The sequence below is a fragment of the Chiloscyllium punctatum genome, chromosome 41 (genome assembly GCF_047496795.1).
Source record: "Chiloscyllium punctatum isolate Juve2018m chromosome 41, sChiPun1.3, whole genome shotgun sequence".
Lineage (NCBI taxonomy): Eukaryota > Metazoa > Chordata > Chondrichthyes > Orectolobiformes > Hemiscylliidae > Chiloscyllium > Chiloscyllium punctatum.
In genome coordinates, this window is record NC_092779.1 from 33,672,265 (window position 1) to 33,691,160 (window position 18,896).

Sequence of the window (18,896 nt, forward strand, 5' to 3'; positions counted from 1 at the left end):
GCAGGCCTTTGGCTGCCCTTGAGAAGATGGTGAGCTGCCTTTTGAACTGGTGCAGTCCACGTGCTGTAGGTAGACCCACAAAGCCCTGAGAGAGGGAATTCAAGTATGTTGACCCAGCTGCAGGATCAGTGACTTATTTCCAAGTCAACATGGTGAGTGACTTGGAGAGAAACTTGCAAGTGGTGGTGTTCAAGATGGAAGGTGCTGTCTTTGGTGAAATTCTGCAGCATGTCTTGTTAACAGTAATCACTACTGCCATTGAATATCAGTGATGGAGGGAGTGGATGCTTGTGGGTTTGGTGCCAATTAAGGAGGCCGCTTTGTCCTGGATTGTGTCAAGCTTTGAGTGCTGTTGGAGCTGCACCTATCCCAGCAAGTGGGGAGTATCCCATCACACTCCTGACTTGATAGACAAGGTTAGTGAAGGCAGTGTTTGGTAGACTTGCCTTTATTTGTCAGTGCAGAGCATAGGAGTGAGAATATCATGTTGCAGCTGTACAGGACATTGGTTAGGTCACCTTTGGAATATGTGTTCAGTTCTGGTCTCCCTGCTATAGGAAAGATGTTATTAAACTTAGAAGGGTGCAGAAAAGTTTAAAAAAGGGTGCGGCTGGAGTTGAGGGATTTGTGCTATAGGGAGAGGATAAATAGGCTGGGGCTTTTTTCTTTGAGGTTGAGGGTGGCCTTATAAAGTTTATAAAATCATGAGGGGCATGGATAGGGTGAATAGCCAAGGTCTTTTTCCCAGGGTAATAAATGAATCATTTTCTGATTGACATAATGTCATGGGTGTGTGCCACATCATGAGTATTGTTGCCTCATTTTTTTTACAATTTGTATAAATGACTTGGAATAAGGGACTGAAAATATGATTGGCAAATTTGCCAGTAATACAAATATAGGACATGAGCCTACAAAAGGGATGTAGATAGATTGAGTGAATGGATAAAGACCTAATAAAAGGAATTAAATGTGATAAAGTGTGAAATCGATAATTGGGCAGGAAAATAAAAAAGTATTATTGAAATAGTGAGAGAACGTACAGCTCAGAGATTCAGAGGAATCTAAATGTCCAAGTACCAAAAGGTTAATATGTGCATACAACAGACGAGAATAGAATTTTACTTTCCAGCACAAGGAGAATTGAACTCACAAATAAGGAGATGATGCTTCAGTTAAATAGGGAATCAATGGATCCACATCTAGAGCGCTGTATACCAGACTGCATCCTTCCTTCAGTAGGAGACCAAACAGGTTGAAAGTAATTTAAAGAAGGTTTACTGGACTAATATGTGGAAAGGTCTGAGTCGTCTTATAAGGAAAGGACGGTCAAACTGGGCTTTACATTCTAATTCCATTAGATACAAGAAGTGACTTGATTGAAACAAAAAAAATTTGGAGAGGTTTTGATAGATTGCATGTGGAAAGGATCTTTTCTTTGGTGGGAGAATCTTAAATACAGGGTCACTGTCCAAAAATAAAGGGTTATCATTTCAGAGAGGAGGAAAAACATTTTCTCACTGACAGTCATGAATAATTGAAACTTTTTTTTCCGAAGAGCAGTGGAAGCACAGACCTTGAATATTTTAATGCAGAGGTAGATAGGTTCTTGATAAGCCAGGGTAGGCCAGTATATGGCATAAATCAGCCACAATCTTACTGAATAGCACAGCAAGCTCAAGGGGCCAAATGGCTGAGTTCTCCCAACTCTCATTTGCATATTCGCTATTTTCTTCATCCTTTGTTTTGATCTAAGCATTCTTCCCTATTTTAGTTTGTATATAATTTGTCAACCTGAACACTGCTTTATCTTGATAAGCTTAGGAATAGCGAGACAATAGCCACGGGGTTCCAAATAATGCCGGTGATTGAAACAAATCACGTTGTCTCAACTTACAGAACTTACCCATTTATCATGTAGTCGTTTTTAGCTTTGCTTACTTAGCATTCCCTGCCAATCTGAACCAGATTATTGTGCACTCATTTAATTAGATGAATGTTTTTGAAAAATAATTACAACGTTCATACAGAGGTTATGAATCTTGTCTGTTGTCACTGCAAAACTGGACACTGATCTCTGAAGCAGTAGTTTTCAAGGCTGCACATCACATTGTTGCAACATCCACGTCAATATATCATATGGCAGGTGTGGCTTTCAGAGCCAATCCTGAACTTGTCCTCAAGTGATAAGTCATCTCACCTGACAGAGAACCAGATCATGATTTTCTACCTTTATACCATTTTCTGCACTATCCCCAAATCCTTCATATTTGTAATATCTAGAAATCAATTCACTTCTGTCTGGTATGTAATCAGCAACTGAGCCCCCACACCCAGCAGATGACAGTTACTAAAACTGATCTGTATGGTTAAGTATGACAATAAATCTTTATCCAGAGTCATAAAGAATGCTTCATAGGTGACGTCAATTGAGATTGGGGCCACGGAGCACACAATATATGCTAATTCAGCAGGGGGATGGGAACCTAAATTGTAATTCCAGTGTCCAGGAGGTTAAAAGTAGTAAGATCATAAATAATGTTTCAAGGTCGCAAGAGTGCACTGGAAAGCAGGAAGGTGGTCTGAAGTGTGTCTACTCCAATGCCAGGAGCATCCGGAATAAGGTGGGTGAACTTGCAGTATGGTTGGTACCTGGGATTTTGATGTTGTAGCTATTTCGGAGACATGAATAGAGCAGGGACAGGAATAGTTGTTGCAGGTTCTGGTATTTAGATGTTTCAGTAAGAACAGGGAAGGTGATAAAAGAGGGGGAGGTGTGGCATTGCTCGTCAAGGGTGGCAGAAAGGACGTTTGAGGACTCGTCTACTGAAGTAGTATGGGCTGAGATTAGAAACCGGAAAGGAGAGATCACTCTGCTGGGGAGTTTTCTATAGGCCTCCGAATAGTTCCAGAGATGTAAAGGAAAAGATATCAAACATGATTCTGGTTAGGAGCGAGTGTAACAGGGGAGTTGTTATGGGGGAATTTTAACTTTCCAAATTGGAAATACTACAGTTCGAGTACTTCAGATGGGTCAGTTTTTGTCCAGTGTGTGTAGGAGGGTTTCCTGACAATGTCGGCAGGCCAACAAGGGGCGAGGCCACATTAGATTTGGTACTGGGTAATGAACCCAGCCAGGCGTTAGATTTGGAGGTAGGTGAGCACTTTGGTGATAGTGACCACAATTTGGTTATGTTTACTTTAGCAATATAAAGGGATAGGTATAATACCGCAGGACAATAGTTACAGTTGGCGATAAAGGCAATTATGATGCGATTAGGCAAGATTTATGATGCATAGAATGGGGAAGGAAACTGCAGGGAATGGGCACAATTGAAATGTGGAGCTTATTCAAGGAACAGCTACTGCGTGTCCTTGACATATATGTACCTGTCAGGCAGGAAGTGGCCGAGTGAGAGAGAGGTGGTTTACTGAAAAATTGAATCTCTTGTCAAGTGGAAGAAGGAGGCTTATGTTAGGATGAGACGTGAAGGCTCAGTTAGGGCACTAGAGAGTTAAAACTAGCCAGGAAGAACCTAAAGAGAGAGCTAAGAAGAGCCAGGAGGGGACATGAGAAGGCATTGACTGATAGGATCAAGGAAAACCCTAAAGCTTTCTACAGATATATCAGGAATAAAAGAATGACTCAAGTAAGATGAGGATCAATCAAGGACAGCAGTGGGAAGTTGTGTGTATAGTCAGAGGAGATAGGAGAAGCACTAAATGATTTTTTTTGGTTAGTATTCACACTAGAAAAAGGCAATGTTGTCAAGGAAAATACTGAGAGAGAGGGTCTAGACTAGTTGGGATTGAGGTTCAGGAGGTGTTAGCTATTTTCGCACTTTCCAGAATTGCTAAGCCCCCTGGGCCAGATGGGATTTATCCTAGGATTCTCTGGGAAGCCAGAGAGATTGCAGAACCTTTGAATTTGATCTTTATGTCATCATTGTCTACAGGAATAGTGCCAGAAGACTGGAGGATTGCAAATGTTGTTCCCTTGTTCAAGAAGGGGAGTAGAGACAACGCTGGTAATTATAGACCAGTGAGCCTTACTTTGGTTGTGGGTAAAGTACTGGAAAAGGTTTAAGAGATAGGATTTATATTCCTCTCTAGATGATTAAGTTCATTAGGGATAGTCAACGTGGTTTTCTGAAAGGTAGGTCATGTCTCTCAAACCTTGGGTCCTTTGAGAAGGTGACCAAACAGGTCGATGAGGGTAAAGCAGTTGATATGATATATATGGATTTCAGTAAAGTGCTTGATAAGGTTCCCCACGGTAGACTATTGCACAAAATACGGAGGCACGAGGATAGAAGGTGATTTAGCAGTTTGGATCTGAAATTGGCTAGCTGAAAGAAGACAGTGTGGTGGTTGATGGGAAATGTTTATGCTGGAGTTCAATTACTCATGGGGTACCACAAGAACCTGTTTTGGGGCCAGTGCTGTTTGCCATTTTTATAAATGACCTGGATGAGGGCATAGAAGGATGGGTTAGTAAATTTTCAGATGACACTAAAGGTTGGTGAAGTTGTGGATTGACCAAAGGATATTGCAGGCTACCAAGGCACTTAGTTAAGCTGCAGAGCTGGGCTGAGGGGTGGCAAATGGAGTTTAGTGCGGATAAGTAGGAGGTGATTCACTTTGGAAGGAGCAACAGAAATAAAAAGAGGACTGGACTATTGATAAGATTCTTGGCAGTGTAGATGAGCAGAGAGATCTTGGTGTCCACGTACATAGATCCCTCAAAGTTGCCACCCAGGTTGATAGGGTTGTTAAGGAGGCATATGGTGGTTTAGTAGAGGGATTGAGTTTTGGAGCCATCAGATCATGCTGCAGCTGTATAAAACTCTGGTGCGGCTACACTTGGAGTATTGTGTACAGTTCTGATCACCACATTACAAGGAGGATTTGGAAGCACTGGAAGAGTTCATAGGAGATTTATGTGGATGTTGTCTGGCATGGAGGGAAGGTCTTATGAGGAAAGCTGAGGAAAGTAAAGCTGCTTTCATTACAGAAAAGAAGGTTGGGAGGTGACTTAAATGAGACATAAGATAATCAGAGGGTTAGATAGGATGGATAGGGAGAGCCTTTTTCCTTGGATGGTGATGGCTAGTACAAGGGACCATAGCTTTAAATTGAGGGGTGATAGATATAGGACAATTTATTTGCTGAGAGTGTAGAAAGGGTGTGGAATGCCCTGCCTGCAACAGTATTAGACTCACCAACTTTAAGGGCATTTAAATGGTCATTGGATAAACATATGGGTGAGAATGGAATAGTGTAGGTTAGATGGGCTTCAGATTGGTTCCGCAGATCGGCGCAACATCGAAGGCCGAAGGGCCTGTACTGCGTTGTAATGTTCTATGTTCAATATTGACTCAGCATACGACACCAGAGTAAATTTTAAAGTCTACTTTGTTGGTCATAGTTTACCCCATTGGTAGCAAAAGTGGAAATTTAGACAAATTTTTTAAAAATTATATACAGTACACAAAAGAAAATGATAGTTTACAATGTTGATGGGCAAGGATAACCAATGGCAATACAACATCAAAGTTGCTCTGATTACCACATTTTCATTTCTCTTAGAAAGAGATATCAAGCTGGCAACTGATTCTGAAGGGGGAAATGAGATAAGAAGAGGCTTATTGCAAGATATTACTTGTTGAGTGGGGAAGTTAGAAAAGGGAGGTAAAGGAGCTTTTAGATCTTAGAATCAGAAACAGGTCCAACAAGTCCACACCGATCCTCCAAAGAATATCCCACCCAGCCCTTCTCCCCTATCTTATTACTCTACATTTACCCTTTAGCATGGCAAATTCACTTAACCTGCATATTTTAGGATTGAGGGAGGAAACCTACGCAGACATGGAGGAGAATGTGCAAACTCCGTGCCGCCCTCAAAACTCCTATTTGTTTATAACTGGCAGTCAGGTCTCCCTGAATGGTCCAGGTAAACAACCCCAATCATGACCTCATTCCAATCACTACATCCCTCTCCTTTTAAGTCGTGGAATGTAGCCCTTTCTTTTTTCTGTAGCTTCTCCTGGTGTGTTTTGACACCAGATGCAGTTCCTCTCACTGTCTCAGATACTGATTACTTTATGAGTAGGTCCTGTTAACAACCTGTGGCATATGGTGAGTCATAGATTCTCTATGTGACTGAGATAAACACTTCTGCAGAAAGTTTTGCTGATTGCATAAGCTTGAGGTGCCAGCTTTGAAGGTACCATGGTGCATCCAGGCAGTCCATGAGAACCAGGCAGGTAACCAGTTTTCAATTCTGCATACTGATAAAAGACAATAATTCCTCACAGCAAGCGCTCAGCTCATGGCAAAGGTGACACACCATACAGGTGGGAACGAAGATGAGTGGGGGAGCAGTAGACAGAGATAGAGGATTCATTGGTTAGGTGAAAAGGTAAAATATTTCACTAAATGGAAAAAAATTCCCAAAGAACTGTAAATGCTGGAAAGCAGAAAACAAAAACAAAGTTTTGGAGAAACTCAGCAGGTCTGGCAACATCAGTGCAGAGAAAATAGAATCAATATTTCAGGCCCTGTGACTTCAGTGACTTAGGTTAAGGAAAAGGGAGAAAGCCAGAGGTCATGGTTCAGGTCAGTACCAATGACTTTGGTAGAATGGGTGCTGTGGTCCTGCAGTCAGAATTTTGGGACTTGCCAGAAAATTTAGTTAAGGAGCCTACTGTCGTGATTCAGCAAGATAATGCCCTAGAGAGTTCAAAGGGCAAAGGGTAGAACCAAGAACAAAAAGGGTGCGACTACATTGTTACTCAGTGTAATCTATAGACCATGAACTATTAGGAAGGATGTAGAGGAACAAACCTGCAAACCCACAAGAGGAGATGAAAACATCATTGTGCTATAATGTAAATCTTAAATTATCCATATATAGACTTGGATAATGTGAAATTAACAAGCAGTGAGGGCTCCTAGATTACATTCAAGTGGGTCTTCCACAGCAGTACTTGTCTAGTCCAACTGAAAGTACAGCACCAGATCTGGTTCTTGAGACCAAAATGGACCAAAAGGATCAAGTGTCAGTGGGGAGAATTTGGGGAGCAGTGCTCATTGCATAATAAATTTAGCCATTTTGGGGAGCAAAATAGGATTAATGAACTGAAGCAGGTTGCACGGCTGCGCTATTCAATGAATATTTTGCACCTTTACTCAGGAACCATGTGCTACTCACACTATGTTGACAGAGACAACTCGTTGACACTAGAGACAGCTATGAAGATAAATTGGAGAAGCTGGGACATCTTTCCTTGGAGAAGACAGGGCTAAGAGAAGATTTGAGAGAAATTTTCAAAATCATAACCACGCTGGATAAAGTAGTTTAGAAATGTTGTAAGTGTACCTGCATCCATTACTTCCTCTGCAGTTCATTCCACACAATAACAGCTCTACTTTAACAAACAGGCTGGCCCCTTGAGTTCTTTTTAAAACATCCTCCTCTCAACTTAAAAATATGCCACCTAGTTTTTAACTCCCACACCCTAGGAAACCAAATATTTAGGGATATGTGACTTTGCCAAAGGGCAGACAGGAAGGAAAGAGTGGTGGTGCAGTGTTATTAACGTGGGAAGGAACAACTATGATAGCAAGAAATAATTTTGGAGCAGGAGTTGAAGAATTCATATTGGTTGGAAGAAGAAATAACAAGGAAAAGATTGCAATGGTGAGAGTAGTCTATATCATCCTAACAGTAACTATACTGTAAGACAGATTAATCAGATAATGAGGCCATGCAAAAAAGGCCATCCCATTCACAGCTTGAAGCGTTCACTTCCTCCACCACCAGCGCACTGTGAGAGAGGTGTGTACCATCAACAAGATACACTGTAGCAACTTGCCAATGTTGCTTTGACAATATCTTAAAACTCATGACCTCCATTGCCCAGATAAACACAGGCATTTGGGATATGGGAACACTGCCTGCAAAATGATCTACAAGTCGCCCACTATACTGACTTATAAAGTTATCCACGTTACTGTCTACAAAATCCCAGAGATCTTTCTCTAGTAGCACTGACTATCGCATAATACATTAAAATACTGTCGACAATGTAATAGCTTATCAACACCTCCTCAATGGATAGGCAGTAAATGCTGATGTGTACATCCTATAAATGAATAACCAAAATCAACATTATTTTGGCCTCTTTCTTCCTTTTCATATGTTTCAAGAAGCTCTTACTGCCTGTCTTAATATTACTTGCAAGTTTACCTTCATAATTGATTTTTTTGGGTTGTCATTTGTTTGTTTTTAAAATTACCCCAATCCTCTGGTTTACCACTAACCTTTGCCACGTTGTTTTTTTTTCTTTCAATTTAATGCTATCTTTCATTTGCCTGGTTAATAGCGGACGGCTTATCCCATCTTAGAGTCCTTTTTCACTGAGAACCGTCTTATTTGGGAGTTGTCGAACTATTTTCATAACATTTGCCATTGTTCCTCAACCCCTTTTGCTGATAAACTGAGTCCATCCAGCTAACACTCATTCGTTTGTAAGTACTCATTTTAATGTTTGACACAGTTGTTTGTAGCCCACGTTTTTCACTCAAAATGAGTGCTAAATTATTATACCATATTATGACTTTTTTCTAGAGAGATGTTTTTAGTCTGAGATCATGTAATAAAGCTGCCTCATTACACATTACCAGATCCAAAAGAACCTGATTCTTGTGGATGTAGGTTTGCTCGCTGAACTGGAAGGTTAATTTCCAGACGTTTTGTCACCCTACTAGGTAATATCTTCAGCGGGCTTCCAGGTGAAGCACTGTTGATTATTCTTGCTTTCTATTTGTATGTTTGGGTTGGTGATATAATTTCCTGTGGTGATGTCATTTTGTGTTCTTTCTCAGGGTGTGGGAGATGGGATCTAACTTGATGTGTTTGTTACAAACAAATCACAGGAAATGACATCACCAACCCAAAGAAACCCAAACATATAATTAGCACTCTTGATAACTCCTACTTTCTATTTATGTGTTTGGGTTGGCGATGTCATTTCCTGTGATTTGTTTGTAACAAACACATCAAGTTAGACCCCATCTACCACCCCCTGAGAAAAATAATGGGAAATGACATCACCACAGGAAATGACATCACCAACCTAAAGAAACACAAAACACATAAATAGAAACCAGCAATTATCAACAGTGCTTCACCCAGAGGCCTATTGAAGATGTTACCTAGTCGGGTGATGAAATGTCTGGAAATGAACCTTCCAGCTCAGTGAGCAAACCTACATCCAGAACTTCAACCTGAGCTACAAAACTCACTAAAACCTGATCCTTAGTTGGATCCACAATGTGTTGTTATTGGAAAATGTCCTGTACACGCACTAGGAATTCTTCTTCATGGCTACTTCCTGCCAGTTCGACTTTCCCTACTTGAAGATTGAAATCATCTCTAATCAACCAGGCTGCTTTGCCCTGGATAATGTCAAGCTTGTTGGATGTCACTAGAGGTGTACTCAGCCAGGCAAGTGGACAACATGCCTTCGTAGTCAACAGTGTGGTGCTGGAAAAGCACAGCAGGCCAGGCAGCATCCGAGGAGCAAGAGAACCGATGTTTCGGGCATAAGCCCTTCATCAGCAATGAGGCTTGTGGGCCAGGGAGCTGAAAGATAAATGGGACTGGTGTGGGGCTTGGGTAGCTGACATTGCAATAGGTAGATGAAGGTGGAGGAGGTGGTGATAGGTCAGAGAGGAGGGTGGACCAGATAGATGGGAAAGATGATGGACAGGTCAAGACGACAGTGTCGAGTTGGAGGCTTGGGACTGGGATAATGTGGGGGGAGGGGAAATGAGGAAACTGGTGAAATCCATATTAATCTCCTGTGGTTGCAGGGTCCCAAGGCGGACAATTAGGCGTTCTTCCTCCTGGTGTCGGGTAGATAGGGCTTAGTGATGGAGGTAGCCCAGGACTTGTATGTCCTTGAAGGAATGGGAGGGGGAGTTGAAGTGTTCAGCCATGGCGTGGTGGGGTTGGTTGGTGCGAGTGTTCCAGAGATGGTCACTGAAATGATCCGCAAATTGGTGTCCTGTCGCCTCGATGTAGAGGAGACATTTATCTTTCAGCCCCCTGGCCCACAAGCCTCATTCATGATGAGGGGCTTATGCTTGAAACGTCGATTCTCCTGCTCCTCGGATGCTGCCTGGTCTGCTGTACTTTTCCAGCACCACACTCTCGACTCTGATGTCCAGCATCTGCAGTCCTCACTTTCTCCTAATATGCCATCATAATCCTGTCTTCTACTTTACGGATCATAGATATTTCTCAGGACGTGAGCTATTCACTGTAGCCTTCCCAGCCTTTGACCTATTCTTGTAGCAGAAGTTATTTGTATACAAGATCCAGATCAGTTTCTGGTCAGCAGTAACTCTCAGGATGTTAACCATTGAGGAATCACCTGTGATAATGCCACTGAATGTCAAGGGCAAACCATTAGATTTTCTTGTGAGCAATGACCATTGTCTGGCATTTATGCAGCATGCACACTGCTTACCACTCATCAGCCCAAGCTGATGCGAGCCTTATTGCATGCAGGCACAGTCTGAGGAGTAGTGAATAGTACTGAATAATGCATGTCTGACTTTCATATTGGACAGAACGTCACAGATGAAGCTGTTGAAAATGAACACTACACAGAGGAACACTAATGCAGATATTCCAGGCTACAAATAAAAAGCAAACATGTTCCATCTAAATGATCTACGATATCCCAAATATCCTAACCTTCTTCATTCTATGGTAGTTCTCAAACTTACCTCTTTAACATCTAAAAGACGGCCTGGACACTGATTCTTTGCACGTCGGCTGGTTGCGGGAGACTTGTGATGGGTGATAGTGATAATTCCTGGCCCACTGTGTGTCAGGTGCTTCTGGCTACCATGAGTTGCTGGGTTCGATATCCCAGGAGGAAGTAAAGATAAACTTCTAGCTCTTATTGAAGGAGTAGTCTAAAATAAATAAAAACAAATTTATAAATAAACAATTTATCGAATCAAATTAACTCTGCATTAAATCTCAAACAAACTATGCCAGCCAACATCCCACTGTAGATGCACAATCACTCCCAGAGCAAATGTTAAAGAGAATAAACCCCCCCCTCCCCCAATACTATCCTATCATACATTGCCAAGACAAACCTAACATTAATAAATCAGATACATAGTAACACTTCCTCAGCACTCCTAACAAAGTTTACAAAAGGCATCACTGTCTAATTTCTAGATAATCCCAAATCTCTCAAGGGCAGTCCAAACCAAGATAAACCAAACTCATTTCATGCGACAGGCCACTTTTGGAATATTGTGCGCAATTCTGGTCTCCTTCCTATCTGAAAGATGTTGTGAAACTTGAAAGGGTTCAGAAAAGATTTACAAGGATGTTGCCAGGGTTGAAAGATTTGAGCTATAGGGAGAGGTTGAATAGGCTGGGGGTGTTTTCCCTGGTGTGTCGGAGGCTGAGGGGTGACCTTAAAGAGGTTTATAAAATCATGAGGGGCATGGAGAGGATAAACAGACAAGGTCTTTTTTCTGGGATGGGGGGAGTCCAGAACTGGTGAGCATAAGTTTAGGGTGAGGGGGGAAAGATACAAAAGAGATCTAAGGGGCAACTTTTCACGCAGAGGATGGTATGTACATGGAATGAGCTGCTAGAGGAAGTAATGGAGGCTAGTACAATTGCACCATTTAAAAGGCATCTGGATGGGTATACAAATAGAAAGAGTTTAGAGGGATATGGACTGAGTGCTAGCAAATGGGACTAGATTAGGTTAGGATACCTGGTCAGCATGGATGAATTGGATCGAAGGGTCTGTTTCTGTGCTATACATCCCTATGATTCCATTTGGAACTCATTTCCATGAGCTTATATGGCCAGTAACACTATTACACTGAAGTGCAAGAAGTTGGCATAATTGATGCCAAAATTTCTTTAAAAATGCACTTTTCAACACCAGAGGCTAGATCATGTAGAACCGTTTGACAGATCAAGATTTGGAAAGTGGGATTAGGCAAAGTAGTTCATTCCCATCAAGCATAGATACAACAGGCCTAATGTGTCAATGTTTAGGATTCTGTAAGCTCCCACTCAATTGCTATTTGACAATGCATAAACATGCACAAACTTCACACTAGCAAATGTTGGGATGCAATAAGAAATAGGAAACTCTTCTGATCTTTTCTCATGCCAATTCTGAAGCTCAGAACTGTACACAGGCAATATCAGCTAATTCAGGCCCTTGGAAACAGAAAAAGGAGTAAGCCATTATGATCATGGCTGATCATCCAACTCTAAGCTTTATCTGCCTTCTCTCCTTTATCTGTTGATTCCTTTAACCTCAAGAACAACATCTCTCTCCTTCCTAAAAACATTCAATGACCTGACCTCAACCACTTTCTGTGGCACAGAATTTGATAGGCTCATCATGGTCTCGGTGAAAAGAGATTTTAATCATGCCCTTAAGCTGTGACCCCTGCTTCTGGAGGCTGCAGTTATTGGAAACATCCTCCTGCGTTTACCCTGTTTTGTCCTTCATTCTTCTAAACGTCAGTGATGCCTGCAGTAACCCACAAGGCACTGGCTGCCACTCAAAAAAAGACCATTTGTCCCTATTCTTTGATCCTGTCTGCAATCAGTTCCCTCTCAATTAACCGCATCCACTGGCTTCCCCCTTATCAATTCTAGTAATGATCCTTTCTGCCCCAAAAACAACATCACACTCCTTCCTGAAAATATTCCATAATCTATGGCAGAGAATTTCATAGGCTCACCACTGTCTGGCTGAAAGGTTTCTCATTGCATTCCAAAACTCAAAAACAACATTTGGCAAGCCTGTTGTAAATCCTTGATGACTCTGTCTGATCCTGTCACTGTTGTACAAATACTCTGCTTTTCGGTCCTTCATACTCATAGTACTTCCATACCACTGATGTCAGGCTTCATGCACAGCGAAATGTATGCAGATAAGCAGCATGGAAGCTGGTCCCTTCCTTTTCCTTGTTCCCAGGGGATGTTTAGAGAGCTGATAACATTTCAAATAAAAAATCCAATAAGGTTAGAACTTTGGAAACACTAAGGGAAACTTCAGCCCTTGCTCTTCTTTAAAAAAAAATCCTGTTCTCGCTGTTCCTCCTAAGAAAAAAATACAGTAGATATTTCAAGGCTAACATTCTGTTTTCAGGCATGTGGTGAATTAGCTCTGGTGTCAGCCTTTGTTCAGGATATTGCACTCTGGTCCCTCACTCTCAATTTCAAAGACTTAAGCTCCTCTCCACAGAGTCATAAATCAGACCAACATGGATTGTGGGTCATGAACTTTCAGTATTGGTGGCAACTGGGGTGAGGGGGCGCACAAAGGCGAGGGCGAGGGGGACGCACACTGAGTAAAGGGGATGCACAGGCCGAGAGGGGGAGTGAGGGCGAGTATGATAGAGAGAGAAGCTGAGTATAATTTGATAGGTGGCACGTACGTCTCAAATGATTGGAAATATATCTTTAGATTCATTTAATCACCATAATAAACTTGTACTCTCAAAAATGCCATTTACATTGCATTTTGAATGTATGTCCTTCAGAACAATTGCTACGAAGTCAAAATGAGATTGGATAAAGCCACAGATTTTATTTCCAAAGGATACTCTTAACTCAAAACAGCAAAGTGGAAGGGAAGTGGGACTGGAGGATGGTAAACACAAAGATTTTACAAAACGGCAGAGTAGACATGGTGATCTAGTGGTCCTCCTAGTTGATATTACTTTTTCAATAAAATGAAGCCTTAGCAACCAAAGATAAAGCAATGATGGAAAAGAGTTACGGAGATGCACAGTGTTGTGGAGGGCGTTATGACAGCCAGAGGCAAACCATAATCCAAGATAAGCAAATTTACCACATGGCCTTAAAAAGAAGAAATTGCTTTCAAAGGTTTCAGTTTTTGTAATTTTTACCTTAACACACATTAAACATGAATTAAGTTTCTAAAGCTTATATGACATGAGGCAATCTACAGCAGCACCACAATAATTCAGCATATAATTCTCTCGGTTCTATTTTCAAGATGACAAACATCCAGCTAATATTTCAACCAGAGAAGCTAAGATGGAAAAAGGATTGGCAATGTTATGAAGCCAGATGTAAACAGTGCGAGTGATGAAGAGGACCCTGAGCCAAAAGTTTAAATTCGGATCAAATGCTTAAGTTGCCAACAGTCAGGTTCTGCATGAGACTGTGGCCAGCGATGGGATCAATGAAACTGTAATAGTGCCTGAAAACAACAACTTTGTATTTCCTAAGTGATCAGCTAACATTAACAAAATTGCATAACCCGCAGCCAATGTTGCTAGGTGCTGAAGGGGAAAAGCACATCTAAAAAGGATGCTGCAAGTAATTACAAAATTTATTAAAGATTTTTTTTTAAATAATCTAGCCTTTTGCCGCATGGGTTCTATTCACTTATTAGACAATGGGTTTCCAAGTCGGAATATTCTTTTATCTTGGCTTTTTTTGAACAAACAAGAAAAACAGCACAAGGGAGGATAACTAAAGTAATGACACAGGAGGCACACAACACCCACTAGTCAAAACCTCCACACAAATTTAAATGCTTTTAGTCAGGTTCTCGACCAACATTCAATTGCCAAAAGAATATCCCTCAGTTTCCTCCCTACTACTACATCTGACAAAGCTAATCCATTCTACTAAATATGAGCAAATGTCCATGGTACTTCACTCCAAGTTACCCCCTCAGCATCAAGCTAAATTTGCCAGGGTAGAAATGAAAAATGTCACTCCAAAAATGAGATTCGTATTATCAGGTACAAATGTTATCCACAAAGATTACTTTGGATCAATAATTGTACACTTTGGCCAACAACAGAAAACTGTTAATATTAACTTTTACACTCTATAATGTAATTGTTTTGAAGGATGCAAAGAATTAACCATTATTATTCAGGTTTATAAGTCTTGGTTATTTTTGCATTGCTAAAGACCTAACTATTACAGTTTTATAACCTAAGATACTAGATATAAAATACTGGTCTCTTGTCAAAAAGGGAAATCTTTAATGTATGTCTTGCCTGTTTGATTTAAGTGAGTGGAAACATTTAAGAGAACTTAAAAGTAACTAAATATTAAAGTGAATCTCATATTTCTACTGGTAAATTGTCCTTCGTAGTTCTGAAATAATACAAGTGCTCAGTTTTTTTTAAAATTACACCGATAGATCTTGTAACATTTCATAGAGATGTACAGTACAGAAACAGACCCTTCTGTCCAACTTGTCCATGTCAACCAGATATCCCAACCCAATCTAGTCCCACCTGGCCCATATCCCTCCAAACCCTTCGTATTCATAGAACAATCAAGATGCCTTTTAAATGTTGCAATTGTGCTAGTCTCCACCACTCCCTCTGGCAACTCATTCCATACATGTACCACCCTTTGCATGAAAAAGTTGTCCCTTAGGGCTCTTTTTGTTTCACTAGTACATATTTTAAGAACTATGAACCAACAATTAAGTACAAGATTGAAGGTGGATCCAAGTTGTATTCTATGTTGCAGCTCATGTGGCTTGTTTTTTTTAAAAAACTTTGATCACAAACAACATCAATCTACATGAGATATCCTTTAACTATAAAAGAATTAGCAATTTATAAAGCAAACATTCTTGAAATATAGGACTGTTATGGCTGTACTTGTTATCAATGTACATTTAATTCTACACTGTAGTATAGCAATTAATACTTCAATTTTGTAACCTTTTACCTTAGTATTATTTTCTGTGTGGTGCTTGGCAGAAGCCTGAAGCTGGTTCACCCAATAGAGTCGCTCTTTAGCATCCCCCGCTGCAGAGGAGAAAGCAGACATACATCTTCATAAAGGATAGACACATGGTCTCTCATTTTTAAAATAAATGGGTTTAAGGAAACAGAATTTTTAAAAAATCACATTTACTAAAAATTAAACAGGACAAGTAACATAACTGAAAGTAAGCAATATAAGCAGATTTGCAAAGTTACCTCACATCTGATTTATCTAAAACCAAAAAGTCCATGCAGTATGATTCATTTCTCAAATTTAGCAGAATAAGTAAGGGACCAACTATTTGGTGTAACAATACTAATTGATATAGTACAATAACAGTCATCTAATTATACCCAGAATTATTTTTGTAAAATTATTGCAAATAGGTCACAGGTTTAGGGTGAGGAGGAAAGATTTAAAAGGTACCTAAGGGGCAACTTTTTCCACACAGAGGCGGTGCACGTATGGAATGAACTGCCAGAGGAAGGGGAGGCTGGTACTATTACAGCATTTAAAAGGCACCTAGATGGGTACATGAGTAGGAAAGGTTGAGAGATATGGGCCACGTGCTGGCAAATAGGACTAGATTAATTTAGGATATCTGGTCGGCATGGACCAAAGGGTCTGTTTCCATGCTGTAAATCTCTATGACTATTCACAACTTAAAAGTTTTCCTTATAACTCTCATCAAATTTGGCATTACCACTTTCAGCATATTTTTTAAAAGAGTGGGTTATAATCGTGGTAAACTCCTAATTAATGCATCCTTTAATACTTATATAGTCAAGCATTGAAAAGGGTCATCCTTTCTCTTTCTTTCTAGCCTATAAAGTTTAAGTTACTCTGATTTAATACAAAATAAAAACAAAATGTCTGCAACCTAAATGTTAGCTGTGTTTCTCTCTCCATAAATCCTAGCTGACCTTTGAGAATTGTCAGCACTTTCTGCTTTAATGTCAGATTTTCAGCATCTGCAATGGTGGATACCACAACGGTGGTATCAAGTTCCCTCAAGTATCCATCTTATTTTCATTTCACAAGGAATGGTACCCGCGTTCTTTTCTTCATCCTTTCCAATACAAGCATGGAATTGGGGTCAAAACTGAACACGTTTGGAACAAATGTAAACCAAACAGAAATAAGGGAAACAAAGGGACGCCTGACAGGCAGGAAGCATTCAAAGGTGTGATAACAAGAGTTCAGAATCATTACGTCCAGTTGGAATGAAAGGTAAGGTTAGTAGCATTAGTGAACAATGGATCAATAAAGATACTGAGGTTCCAGTCAAGAATAAAAAGCATCATGTATTAGGTATAAACAACTGTGTTCAAATGAATCTCTTCAGCAATATTTGAGAGAGTATGGGGCATTCCTAAGAGGGAAATCAGGAAGCCAAAGAGAGCCAACCGAGCTAACGCATGAGGCGCATAGATAGGGTGAATGGCCGAAGTCTTTTCTCTGGGGTGGGAGTGTCCAACACTAGAGAGGGTGTAGGTTTAAGGTGAGAGGGGAAAGATTTAAAAGGGACCCAAGGGGCAACCTTTTCACACAGAAGGTGGTGGGTGTATGGAATGAGCTGCCAGAGGAAGTGGTGAAGACTAGTCCAATTAACAACATTTAAAAGGAATTTGGATGGTTGTAGGAATAGGAAAGGTTAAGAGGGATCTGGGACAAATGCTAACAAATGGGACTAGATTAATTTAGGATAGTTGGTTGGCATGGACAAGTTGGACCAAAAGGTCTGTTTCCACACTGTATATCTCTATGACTATGATATGAAATAGCCTTGGCAAATAAGGTTAATCCAAAGGATAATCCAAAAAGATTCTACAAGTACATTAACAGCAAGAGAACAACTAGGGATTAGGGCTACTTAAACATCAGAAAGGTTCTCCTGTGTCAAACTTCCAAAGATGAGACAGATATTAAATGAATACCTCACATCAGATTTTTTTTTACTGTGGAGAAAGAAATAGAGACTAAAGAACTCAGAAATAAATATTGATGCTTTGAAAGCTGTTTATATTTCAGAAAAGAGCTAGAGGTCTTAGAAAGCAAAGATGGATAAATGTCTGGGACTTGATCTTGTGTATCACAGCACTTTGTGGGAAATTAGGGAGGAAGCTGCAGGACTTCTTGCAAAAATACGTGAGGTACCAAAAGACTGGAGATGTCATGGCTTAGTTTAAGAAGGGATATTAAGAGAAGTCAAGAACCACAGACTTGAGAGTCTCACTTCGATATTGGGCAAGTTGTTAGAAATGATTCTGTAAGTTAAGGTTTATATGCATTTGGAGGGGCAAAGAATGATTATGGATTATTAGGAAGTGGCAGGAATGCAGATTTGAGATAATAATGAGATCAAGCCATGGAGGAGCAGAAATAAATGCAAAGTGCTGGAGAAATTCAGTAGGTACAGCAGGATCTGTGCAGAGAGAAAGAATTAACATTTCAGATCCAGCATGACTTTGTTTCAGAAATCAAATAGTGAATAGCCTATTCAAGTTCAGCCCAACCGATACATACGTAAAGCCTTAGAATGCCTCCTGAAGATTTGCATGGATTAAAAATTTTAATCCCATGTTCACAGATGAATATTTACCACACTTCATCAGATTAAGAATCATAGAATCCCTACAGTGCAAGAAGAGGCCGTTCAAAGACCATCCCAGCCAGAACCATCCTCCCACCTCCACATCATCCCTGTAACTGTCTGACCCACCTAATATTCCTATGACACTCTATTGTTTAGGCTTTATAATTTTAGCAGGTGCATTGATGCTTTCTTTCTAATAACATTTTTTTATTCTTTCATTGGATAAAGGCACCATTGACAAGACCACCATCTCTTGCCCATTCCTTATTATCCTTGAATTGAGTGGTTTGTGCAGCCATTTTATAGGTCAGTTGGTAAATTTGGACCCCTGGAGTTTACTGGCACGTAGAGTGAATAAAGTTAAGGAGTTAAACGCATGAATCAAAAGATTGGTATGGGTGGGATGGATTTCAGTTTGTGGGGCACTAGTACAGCCTTGGGGTAGAAGGGAGATGTTCT

At 40.5% G+C, this 18,896-nt stretch overlaps 1 protein-coding gene across 4 annotated transcripts in view; it reads right to left on the reverse strand.

Annotated features, from left to right (window-relative positions):
* The window catches only part of osbpl10b (oxysterol binding protein-like 10b), a 256,531-nt gene that overhangs the window by 164,398 nt on the left and 73,237 nt on the right, over nt 1–18,896 (reverse strand). For all 4 annotated transcript variants that reach the window (XR_011955038.1, XM_072560690.1, XM_072560692.1 and 1 more), the window contains 2 exons: nt 15,803–15,882; nt 10,801–10,992 (listed from right to left, as the gene is read on the reverse strand). Coding sequence is in view for 3 of the 4 variants with exons in the window: in XM_072560690.1 (XP_072416791.1) it covers nt 10,801–10,992; nt 15,803–15,882 (272 nt within the window). In the remaining variant the exon portion in view is untranslated. The remainder of the gene's footprint in view (nt 1–10,800; nt 10,993–15,802; nt 15,883–18,896) is intronic.